This window comes from Urocitellus parryii, chromosome X (assembly GCF_045843805.1).
Source record: "Urocitellus parryii isolate mUroPar1 chromosome X, mUroPar1.hap1, whole genome shotgun sequence".
NCBI lineage: Eukaryota > Metazoa > Chordata > Mammalia > Rodentia > Sciuridae > Urocitellus > Urocitellus parryii.
Genome location: NC_135547.1, coordinates 3627764 through 3639773, shown reverse-complemented (window position 1 = coordinate 3639773; position 12010 = coordinate 3627764). Strand labels below are relative to the sequence as shown.

Here is a 12010-nt window from a genome sequence, read left to right as displayed (position 1 = left end):
GCCAGGGAAGGATTCAGAATAGGGGGCTGGAGTAGAGACAAAAGTGCCAATGCAGTGGAAGAGGGAAGAGAGAAAGGTAGGTTCAGGAGCAGTGGGGGAGCCAGATCTGGCCAAGGTAGCTTTAAGCAAGCCCTGAGAGCTGGAGAGGAGGAGGCCCTGCAGTGATGGAGGCCTTCCTCTCCCCTTCACCTGGCAAGGCAGTTGCTATTTCTCTGCCTGGGATCTGGGCGGGAATAGTTTCATGAGTGTCTCAGACTCATTCCCATTTGACAACTCCATTGCTGGTCTCCACTTCAGAGGTGCAAAGAACAAAAAAGAGTCCCATACCTAGCAGGGCACAACGGGACCCACCCACTGCAAAGGTTTTACCACCCAGATCTTTAGGTCCCTCCTAACCATCTTGTCCTGCTCTTTTTCCTGGACTAGTGTCATCCCTATGCTACTAGTGTCCTGTCCTATCTTGCTGAACCTCCCACAGGGCAGCCTGTGGAGCCCCCTCCCCAACCTGGTGCTCCTTGCTGGCCCAGAAAATTCCTTACTCTCCCCTTTTGGCACCTTAAGGTTTTTTCCTTCATCTAGCTTCATTCTTGAGAGGGAGGCAGCCGGATTCTCCCCATTTCTCAGATTTTACTGCAGAGAAACCTGTTGTCCAGGGTCAGGGTGTGGTGGTGGGTAAGTGAGGAAGCCAAGGTCACTTAGTCACTGGCCAAACCTGGCCTCGACTTAGCCTTTCTTCTGTGGGCTCAGTGGAATCCCAGCAAAGCGGGCCGGGCTGCTGGCACTAGCCTTTCACTTCTGGGCGGGCACCCAGAGCTAGGCCAGCCAGAATGGCAGGTGAGCACGGGTGGGGGACAGGAGGGGGTTGGGCTGCTCAGGGACGCCTGGCTCGCGGGCCTTGGGTGCGGCCGCCAGAGCCCGCAGCTTCACTAGGTCTTCCGAGGGCCCACGCCCTGGGTCACAACTTGTCCAGTGAAGTGTCTGAGGGTCCTCAGAGAGCCCCAGGCCCATTGGCCAGGCCCCGCCCCCCGGCGGCACGGGCGGGGGCAGGGGCGGCGCCGGCGGAGTGGGGCGCGGGCGCGCGGTGATCGGTGCGCGCCGCCGCCCCTCTGGCCCAGCTTGCCGGCCCTCCCGCCCTAAACCCTCGGCCCCGCTCTGGTCGCCCCCACCCCTCCTTCCTCTCCTGGCCTGGCGGCCTGGTGCGCTGTGCAGCGCGACGATCGCGGCCTGGCGTTCGGGGCACAGCGGTCGTGGCGTTCGAGGGTGGCGCGCGAGGATCGGGGCGCGAGGGCAGACCTGGCACGGCGGGGTGTGGGGGGCGGGCAGCGGCGGAGACCCCAGAGGAGATCAGGGCAGGCAGGGGGGTATTGAGGTAATGGGCAGGGCCTGGGTGCCTGGCTGCGAGGGGCGGGGCTCCAGGCGCACTTTGGCCCTGGCCGGGAGGGCTACGGGCGCCTGGGGCGGCGGGAGGGCAGCGGGGCTGGGAGGGACAGAGGGAGGAGAGGGCTGGGCTGGGCTGGGGGGCTTGGCCGACGGGGAGCAGGTGGGCGGGGACAGGGGCCCTGCTGGAAGAGGCGCAGCAGCGAGGTGGCGGGCTGCGTGCGCAAACAGGGCGGCCGCCTCCTGGGCCCGGAGAACGGTGAGGCCGTTTGGGTTGGGTGCCCCATCCCCGAGGGCACGGTTCCGTGTCCAGGGCCACTGAGCTGGGCATGGGGCACTGTTGGGGAGGGGGGAGGATCTGGAGGCCCTGTCGGCCAAGGCGTTTGAGGTCTCGAGCAGACCCGGGAGAAGAGTGTTGCTGGGCCAGAAGCAGTAGTTATTGGCCAAGGTGTTGGTGTCGGGCAAAGGTGGGCGAGGACAGGCACTTTCACGGATGGCATGAGTGCTAGGGGACACGGGGGCCCCAGAGTTTGAGTTTGAGTATAATTTGGGAGTTGCCGTGTCACTGGGTGGGTCGATGAGTCATGAGATTTGGAAATCACAGAACCCTTTCCTGCCGATCAGTTCTGAGTGGTGGAAATCAATAGGGCTAAGATTTGGAGAAGTGGTTTGAGGCCATGTCTTTGGACACCAGGTGCTCTGGTGGCCACCAGGCCCCATGTGAGGGACTTTAGGAGCTGTGTGTCCCAGAGCGCTGTGATTCACAGGCTTTGGCCTGGGATGGGGTTAAGAAGGGTCTTTGTGGTGGCCAGCTCCGTGCCTTCCTTCCTTTCCAGGCTGTCAGGATTCAGCTGTGTTCCTGTGGGGAGTGGGTTAAAAATTCCTTCAGCCTACAATCAGCTTTACAGTATCCACCAGGGGCAGGAGGGACATATACATGCGTGACTGCAGCAGCATTCTCTGTCGTGGAGCCCTCGCGCTTCTTCACTGTTGCCATAGTAACTGCCTATTGATGGTGTATTTATAGGGGAAGAAGCAGGCGCTAAATTTTGGGGAGGGAGGGGGAGGAGGCCTCATGGCAGGCAGCAGCAGCAGTGATGGTGGCTACAGAATTGCTAATGCAGTGGGCAATGCCATGTGAGCTGTTTTGGGGAGATCTTGGCTCCTTTGAAGCTTAGAAATGAACTAATGACTTCTGCAGGTGCCAGAATGACCTACACTTGGGTCTGTGATATGTGTGGGTGTGCATGCACCAAAGTCTATGTGTTTGGGACAAAAGGTAGCTGGCTGTATGTATGCTATTATGTAATTTTTCCATGTAAAAAAAATTAAAAACATCGCAGTTCCCTTCCGTAAGCAATGAAGCATATTTTTCTTTCTTCCCTTATTAGTGAAGCCTTTGCTCATTCTTTTCAAACACTGACACAACGGTTCCATTTTCCTTCAACCAAAAGACCTTGCTGTCAGGCTTGATAGCCCCACACCTCAAGACATGGGCTTTGGATATCCATAATGAAGGCAGAATTTTGAGATAATGTCCCATCTTTACCATTATAAACATTAAGTGACAACTGTCACAAAATGGTAGGCCCATGTTTTGGCAAATTCACATTCATATGTCAAGAGTCTTTGGTGAGATTGTTGCAAGATTCAATAGAGAAAGCCCCTTGACATGGTGATACCACAGATGGATGTTAGATTTGTTGTTTTTCCTTTCATTGTGAATTTATCCATGCTTTCTGTCCTACCTGTTTGCCAAGAGGATTAGAAGCCACAGTGTAAATGTACAATAGGATTCTGGAAACATAAATAGAAAACCACACCAACTTGTAGGAGAGAAGCATATGTGCCTAACAGCTGGGGCCCCAGGACGCATGTGCTGGACTATTAGTGTTAACACTGAACTTCCTGGCAGCCTAGGCAAAAAGGGTAGCATAATGGTTTACACAGCTCACATGTCTTGCATCCCGTTAGTCATAAAACATGAGCTTCTGCTTGGGGAGGGGAACAGTGGGGATGATTGCTCCCAGATGTGGATGGCCTGTCCAGTGCTCCAGAATATGGTGGATGAGTGCATGGGAATGTGTGTTGCAAGGAGGGCAGGAGAGTGGTACACTGTGCCCATGGTTTACATATTGGCCAGATAACTCCTTAGGAGAAAATGAGAGGAGGCTGTGAGATGCTAGTTCATGTTAGAGGCAACTCTTCTAGTTAGTATCTCAGGGGTGTTTGTGTGTGTGTGTGTGTGTGGGTGTGGGTGTGTTTGCATGCACATGTGTGTGTTGAGGATGCAACACAGGACCTTGCACATGCTAAGCAAGTGCTCTGTCCCTGAGCTCTATTGCAGCCCTTTGTCTCAGTTTTGATTGTTTAAATCCATTTCTTGGTACTCTGCTTCAGTGGACTTTAACACAAAGAGACTGAGAGATGCCTGCTTCCAGAACAGCCCAGTTATCTTGCCTCCCTGAATGGTGAAAATGAACCGAGCAGGTTATCTTGTTTTGGGATTGTAAGAATATGACTGTGTTGTAGGTGGGGGATCTGACCATGCAGAACAGGTGTCTGCAGATGGTTACTGTAGGACATTGGAGATGGTTGTTGTTGTCTTAAGTTTGGTTTTCAAGGAATGTGCTTATCATTAAAGGCATCTGGGACCTGAATTCAGGTCCTGTCTCTGTTGTTGTTCATTTGCTTAACCTTGCCCAATCTCCCCCTCCCCCTTTTCTCTGGGCTTCATTTCCTTATCTGTCTCTGAGGTCCTTTCCAGTGTGAAGGCACAAAGATTCATTGAGGGGGTGAGGAAGGAAAGAGCTTTAGCTTGTAGGAGTTTTCCTTTTTAAAGAAAAAGGTCAACCCTTATTTGTTGCTGGGGGAAATAGCTGAAAGGTTTGCTTTGGGCTGTTGGGTCCCTGGGAAGCTCTGGAGAAGAGCCTGAGGGAGAATGAGAACAACGGGAGGTATGAGTGGAGGGCATGGAGGGTGCTGCACCTCATGATGTGCTGCTTTGATCTTTTGACCAGGTCAGTGTGGGGTGTCCCATTCCAGGGCAGGGAGGGGGTTCCCCAAAGATATGAAGGTGTGATTTCACCACAACTCTGTTTTTCTCTCTTGCCAGGCGAGTGAGCCACTGAAGCCTGAGGGAGCATCATGGCAGGTGAGTTTCTCCTGACCCAGCAGAATGGGTTTCAGCCCTGCCTAGGGACTCATGGGAGAAGAACATGTTCATTTTTCAAGTCCTTCTCAGCTTTCCTCTCCCTAGGTGGCCCTGTGGCTCTTGTCCAATTGGCTGAGCAGCAGCTTCTCTTCACCCTGAGGCTGATTTCTGGAGCATGTGTTACTTGGAGATGTGCACTTACCAGGCCTTTGTACACACTAATGTGACAGGCCATGAGGCCTAGAGAAGGGGAAACTAAGAGGTGTCCCATCTCTGGGTGAACACCAGGAGCAAATGTTACCTCTTATTTCATCCTCCAAAACTTCAGCTTTGGAGATACATAGCTCATTTCATGCCAGTCATCCAATTTGTAGCTGGGTTTGTTCTTTTGGAATATATATGGTTACCACTTAATAGCAGTTTTTCAGGAAGGGTATGTGCCAGATCTACTAATGCTTAGACTCTCCATGTAGACCCCAAGCCTCCATTCCAGGATGTACTCTCAGGTTCATATGCATTAATCTCCTCAGCCTGGCTTTGTACTAGAATGTCCCAAGTAAAACTACTCATGCCAGGTGACCTGATGGCACAGGCAGCCAGCTCAGGCAAATGGATGCCTTCCTGGTGGAATCCTGTGTGATTACCAGTATGAGTCCCACCAGCATCAGTGTCAAAGATGTAAATGCAGATCCTGTTTATTTATTCATGGATGGCTACAGAACTCAGAACTTGCATTCTTTCTTGCTCCCATGCACCATAAACTGCTCTTTCTGTTGGTTCTCATTTTTCTCTGTATTAACAGGGGCTTGAACCCTGCCAGGACCCTTGGAGTCTAGATAGGAATAGCATGGCATTGTAGACAGTCATCCCTTTTACCCCTTTTGCAAAGAGCAACCCACCCTCTGGGTGGAGGAAGCCTGGCATGTGGTTGCTGGTTTTGCCTTGTTTCCCACCCTAATTGTGCCTCTGTCCCCAAGCTAGCCTGGGTACACCCATTGCAGTCCTCAGTACCACTCTCTCCTCAGTGTTTCTGGAGGCCAAGAATGCACATTCTGTCCTGAAACGGTTCCCTCGTGCCAACGAGTTCCTGGAGGAGCTGCGCCAGGGCACCATTGAGCGAGAGTGCATGGAAGAGATCTGCAGCTATGAGGAAGTCAAGGAGGTGTTTGAGAACAAAGAGAAAACGGCATGTACTACCTTGGGGCTGGGTTCTGGGGGTAAAAGTAGACTCAGGAACAACAATAACAGACCTGAATACCTGGGCTGGGTCAGAAGCAAGGAACAAAAGCCACCCTAGATTAGCATATCCACTGGGGTCAGAGAGGAACAGATCAAATGCCCTTCCAGTTCCATTGCCTGATTTGGGGAGGGCCTTCTCCCATGGCAGCGTTGTCTTTTGTGCTTGGCCCATTCTACAGCCTCTCTCTGATGGATCTTCCAGGGCAGTCAGAAGAGGAATGGTGGGAAAGAGCCCTAGGTCCTGCCCAGCCTAGGCTGAGGCTTGCTGAAGGCCACTGGGGTCTATGTGGAGCATGAGCACTTGGTGAGCATCTCCTTACATCCACCTTTCCCAATTGTGAGTAGCCCTTCTTCTTTTGCAGATGGAGTTCTGGAAGGGGTACCCCAATGCTGTCTACTCAGTCCGAGACCCCTCCCAGAGTTCGGATGCCATGTATGTGGTTGTGCCCCTTCTAGGAGTAGCGTTGCTGATTGTCATCGCTTTGTTCATCATCTGGAGGTGCCAGCTGCAGAAAGCAACTCGTCATCACCCCTCCTATGCTCAGAACCGGTACCTAGCCAGTCGCACCGGGCACAGCCTCCCCCGGGTCATGGTGTATCGCGGCACTGTGCATAGCCAGGGAGAGTCCTCTGGTCACCGTGAGGCTGGGAGCACCCAACAGGTGGTGCTGGGGTCTGGCCGAGGGGGCAGAGCCACAGTCCGGCTTGAGAGCACTCTCTACCTCCCTGAGCTCTCTCTCTCCAGGCTGTCCAGTGCCACTCCTCCTCCCTCCTACGAGGAGGTGACCGCACCCCAGGAGGGCAGCAGTGAGGAGGCCAGTGTCTCTTACAGTGATCCACCCCCAAAATATGAGGAGATAGTGGCTGCCAGCCCTGGTGCAGACAAGTAGTAGGTCACTTGTTCTGGCCTGTGTGAAAGCCTCTTTCTGAGGCCTCCTGTTTTCTTTTCAACTTTTGAAAGACTGTGCCACCACAAAACAGCCTTAGCCTCCTTGTTGCCAAATAATTCCCTAACCGTGGATTTTTAGGAAGTCAGTTGTCAGAGACAGGTGGGGAGGATGGGGGTCAGGAACACACATGAGGCAAAGCCCCCTGGGAAGAGCTACACACCTGAGAGCCCAGCTCTTCCCAAACCTCCCAAACCCCCACTGTCCTGTCCTCCCATCAGGGACTGGCTTCTCTTAATGCCAAAGGAATCAGTCCATTGTGTTGATTGTGGCTGGAGCTGTGGGGCTGGCTGGAGACCTGTGTATGGGCCCAGAGGTGAGGGAGAGAAGCCAGCCCCACAGCACCAGTCTTCCTCAACAGTTCTGTGCTTTCTGTCCTCTCTTACGTTGTAAGGATGGGACAAGGATTTAGCAACAACAAAACAAATCATGTAATTACAAAACATGTAATAACAAAGATGAATAACGAACCAAACAATAGCACCCAGGCCATTCTTATGAGGCCTAGGGAAATCAGTTGCACAGTTCTGTGACTCCACCCCCACCCTCCTGACCAGGTCTGTGTGAAGGATGCAGGGCAGGGGGCTGGGTAGCAGAGCTACTCCCTGCAGATTGACCAAGGGTCCCACAAGAACTGTGCCACCCTTTCTGGTGTGCTTGATCTCCCCAGACCTGTATACCAGCTCTGTTAAAACCACTACCCATAGGCCTGAGCCCACTTGCAGCCCAGAAGCACTTTGTCCTGGGGAAAACTGATGCTCCTGACCCTGCCTGTAGAGTTCATGCCCTCCTAAAGGACTGGGCTGCAGGCTGGGTCCCCTAGCTGAAGTCTTCTCCTGGTGTGGTTGATTAATCCACAGGACAATTAAACCCATGAGATTGGCCTCCTCAGCATGGAGCTCTCTGGCTTTGAAATTTTAGGATACTTCCCTTTTTGTGAATAGATGCATTGAACTTGAACTTCAGATTGATAATTTCTCCTTAATGATGGTGCCCACCTGAGGAGAAGATCCCAAAGTGTGTCTTTTTCAAAATTTATTTGTGTGGGAGCCCATGACCTGGGGTTGAAGGCCCATCCAGGGTTTGCTCTGCCATGGCTAGGTGCTGGTCCATTTATGGTGAGGCTTTGGGCAGCAACTGGGCAAGGTGACCTGCTTTGTAACTGTGCCAGTAACCGTGCAAAAGGCATTGTTGATATCTCTCTCCACCTCCTCACCATCCTCCTGGCTGCAGTGCCAAATCATTTTTCCTCTGTGGTGCTTTAAAAAATGTAGCAAATTTTTTGGGGCCCAAAAGAGTGCAGAGCAAGGGTCTATTGGCAACTGCAGCAATTTAAAGCCCACTGATAACAAGCTTCCTTGTCTAAACAGCTCTCCAAGGCAGACATCCCGGGACTCATTCCCTGCATACAGCCTTGCCTTGGGGCCACAGATGATTTCTGGAGGCCCCATTCAGTCCTGGGGAAAGTCCCAGGACATGGTCAAAGTCAGGAGGCTGACAGCTTGGCTAATGTGATCCTGTGGGTTTGTTTTCCCATCCTTCCTTCTTCCTCACAGCCTCAGGAGGTTGACTAAGCTAATGCTTGAAGCACCATCGAGCCAGTGAGGCTTGCCCTTAGGGGGATTCTTCTAGAAATATGTAAGATTTTCTGAGGGCCTTTCTGCCTCTGATGTTGAGTCTCAACCTGAGGAATCTCTAGCCAGATGACCCTTTTTGTATCCTCTGCCCTCTCCTCAGTGTTCTCTAATGCCAGAGATGCTGACCAGGTGGCATTCCCACTTGCCTACCTTCCTCTTTCCCTTCCCTGCACCACTAGCATTGCACTCCTGCCCTTCCTCATGAAGGGACTTTTGGCCTGAAAGGTCCCTTACTTTTTCAATGATGGAAACTGGGGCCAATTCCATTCAGCCATGTTGGAGGACCTGGAGAAATCCAGAAAGTCTGGGGCCAGCCCCAGTTTTCCCAGGATTTTCTCAAGCAGGTGCCCAAGAGTGACCTGGGAGTATGTGAAAAGAGACCTAGCCCAATGTGTCTCCCTTCCCCCTACCAGGTAGCAGAGAACCAGGCATAGGCTCCGCTCACCAGAGCCAGAGGGATTATGCCAAGGAATGCCCACTGCCCATGGCATCTGTTGAGCCCAGTATCTTGAGACTGAGTGGTGGCCAACAGAGAGAGTAGGAAGCAGAAGCCTGGAGACTGGCCTGTGGAGGGCAGCAGGTGTTCCTTGGGCTGAGGACAGACCGCAGGGAGAGCCAGAGGCAATTCTTTAAAGCCTGTGGTCTCTGGTTCAGGTGCTTCACAGAGTTTTTCCAGGTGGGGTTGTGCCAAAGCCTCTGGGATGGTTTTTGCAGCATATAGTAGAAGAAAAAAGACTGTAGAGTATGCACAGTGGGTAGAACTCCTTGCGGTGCACACTTGGCTTTTACGAATGCCCTGTACATATCTTTTCAAATTGTCTTTGTATGAATGTTGATTTGATACAATGCTAACACTTCAGTAGCCACATTTTTGTTGTTTTTGGACTTGTGTATGAGTGTGTGTGTGTATACACGTATGCACGTTGCCTTTTCTCATTGCTTATCTGAAACAATAGCCGGTGTGCGGCTATATTTGTACCAGGAGGGATCCGGTCTGAAAGAAGGAATGTCCCCTCCTAGGGCTGGGCAGCCTTGACAGGGCCCTGAGTGAGGAAAACTGAGATTAACTGTTGGAGCCCCCACCCAAAGTCATCACTTTTTGTCCCCCAACAAAAGGCTTTGGAAGAAGATGAAGGCGTTTCACTCTGTGGGTCCCCCACTTACACTCTTTTGGCATGGTGCGCCTGCCTTGGCTCTGTTCTGTGGGCATCAGAAGCTGAAGGAATTCTCAGTACTCCTGGATATTTTGTGTGTGTGTGTGTGCGTGTGTGTGTGGAAAGATGTGTGACAATTGACTTTGGGAATGGTGGGGCTAGTTACTTAGATATTTTTCATTAAAAAAGAAAAGGCTTTAAAAAGTTCCTTGAAATATGACTGTCACTCATTTTCAACCAAAAACTTTATAACACTTTTTAAAACAAGAATTGCAATCCTGTCCCTTCCCCATTGCCCATCACCTTGGGTTTTCAAAATGAAAGCACAAGAGAAAGAGTGGGGTGCACAGGTGCCTGGCGCGTGCACATCCCCTGCACAGCTGCGTTGTGCCCTGGCTGAGGGAGACGCAGTGCTGAGCAGTTGGACCCAGGAGGCCAAGGCCTCCTTTCTACTTGCCAATCCCACTGCCATTAGTGTGAAATCTTTAGGGTGCTTTGGAAAACAGGAATGTGCCTGATTTGATGGACATTGTCTTTTTTTTTTTTGGTAGCCCATTGGAGGAATTCAGAATTCAGGACAGGAAAGTGTCTTTTTGTTAAGTAGTTGGAGCCAGATGCTTCCCTTCTCCAAGTGCATGGAGATTCCCAGCCCCCAGCCAAAGTAGATTTTTTTGACAACCAACTTGTATCCCATGAGAAAAAAAAAAAAAAAGCACTGCCTCTAGATTGTTCTTTTGTCCAAGTGAGAGCAAGATGATGGAGAGAGGCTCTCTGAATCACCAAGGCTCTTTCTAGAACAATGTATATGCTCTGGCTCCTGTGTGTCCACTCACGGTCAAGGCTGAACTGCTTTTCAGCTTGACAAGGGATGAAGCTCCATTTCAGGGCTTCTCTGATTCAGAAACAAGCACACACTCCCCCACTGAAGTCTACTAATACTAATCAGTATAATTAGCTAATTTAAAAGTACTGTAATCAGACTGCTTGCAGCTACTGTAAAAGCCCATTAATTTGAAGCCCACTATAATTCAGAACTTAGAGAAAATTACAATTTGAGATAATTCACGATAGCTGCAATTCCTGCTACATAAAAATATTTAAAAGATACTTCCCGTTGGTCAATTTCCAGGGTCTTCTGTGTAAGAGGAATCCAGTTTAAAGTGAGCCCCCTTTTCAAAGGAAAGGCTCAAGATATTAAGGATCCCTTCACCGTGCCTTCAGCTTTGGGGTTCAGCATTTCTCGTCTGTAAGGTTCCTTCTGTGCAGGGTGATCCCTTGTTCTCTCTCCATTGTGGGAAATTTCAGCCTTTCACTCCACTCTTGTATTTATCCTCTGAATAACATAGTTTGTGAACTTGACTGCAATTTTAAACACAAGTATATGTCTTTCTAAGTATTCTGTAAAGCAGATGTTGTGCTTGCAGACTGGCTGCTCCCATCAATTGCCCCCAAATATTTAAACTTCGGGAGCTTTTCCTTTCACAGGCTGTGGGCGGTGAGTCTCTCTCTCTCTCTAGCAGGAATTTCTCTCACAAAGATATCCAAACAGCACACCCCCTTGGGCTCAACGCTCAACAGTTGTTTCACTGTACTGCTATCTGACCGCTGAACAGTGCCTGCCCTTCTCCTGCCCCCAGCCAAGCATTAACACAGATACCCAGAATGGGACCAGTACCCTAGCTGCTTTTGCCTCCCAATCTGTCTCCTTTCACAGATGCCACTTTCCCAGGCCTCAACACACCTGCTATTTCACTCTGTAATTGTGAATTTGTGACAGTGGAAACCCTGGTATGTGCAACTGAGCTTATAGAAATGATTACTGTGAAATGGATTAATTTTGGTACCACTTTAAATTGTGCTCATATTCATGTGTTGACCTATGTCAGCTGGGAAATCTGTGTATTCAGTAATATGTCAGGATTTTATTAGATCCTGGGGGCAACGAACAAACTTGCTTCTGACCTCTATTGCTCTCGCTTTCTTGCTTTTTATGATTGTCGAGCTTTGCTGTTAACTTTTGTCTCTTTCTGTACAAGAAGATAAAGAATAAAAATAAAGAGCAAACAACATCCACTTGCATCTTCTCCTGGTCCATCTTGTATCCCTGATGACTTCCAAACTTCCATAGAGTATGGATGGCTGGCAGGCAAGTGTGGTTTTCCAAAAGATAGATTGTAGATGATGACATAGCAGAAAACAGTTTAGGAGAAGGAAGCAAAGGTGCTCCAGGTCCCATACCTTGTCCCCATGTTTTGTCCAATGATCTTCCCCATCGCCCCTGGGATGAAGTTAGTAAGATCTGTCACAGATCTTGATTGACAACTTCCTTGTTACTTTGTCATTGTTTACTAACAGAGTTGTCCCTTGCTAGAAAGATGCTGGAGGAGGGGTGGGAAGGAGTCTTCCTTTGTCCTTTGTGTATGGGACACAATACTTAGGCTTTTCCCTGGTGGTTCCTGAGTTCTGAGGATGGCAAGGGTCAGAGACAACTCAGAGGGCAAT

The 12010-nt window shown here is 50.5% G+C and overlaps 1 protein-coding gene across 1 annotated transcript; it reads left to right on the top strand.

Annotated features, from left to right (window-relative positions):
* The first annotated feature begins 1562 nt into the window (after nucleotides 1-1562).
* On the top strand, nucleotides 1563-10215 carry Prrg3 (proline rich and Gla domain 3). Its single transcript, XM_026403541.2, has 4 exons — nucleotides 1563-1636; nucleotides 4493-4531; nucleotides 5557-5717; nucleotides 6133-10215. The coding sequence occupies exons 2-4, from the start codon at nucleotides 4525-4527 to the stop codon at nucleotides 6658-6660; spliced, it is 696 nt and encodes a 231-aa protein (XP_026259326.1). The 5' UTR covers nucleotides 1563-1636; nucleotides 4493-4524; the 3' UTR covers nucleotides 6661-10215.
* Nucleotides 10216-12010: the final 1795 nt, after the last annotated feature.

What these genes read in the sequence shown, in the direction of transcription:
- Prrg3 (XM_026403541.2), top strand. An exon ending in TTGAGAACAAAGAGAAAACG is followed by an intron (nt 5,718 to 6,132) that starts GCATGTACTACC and finishes CTTCTTTTGCAG; the next exon opens with ATGGAGTTCTGGAAGGGGTA.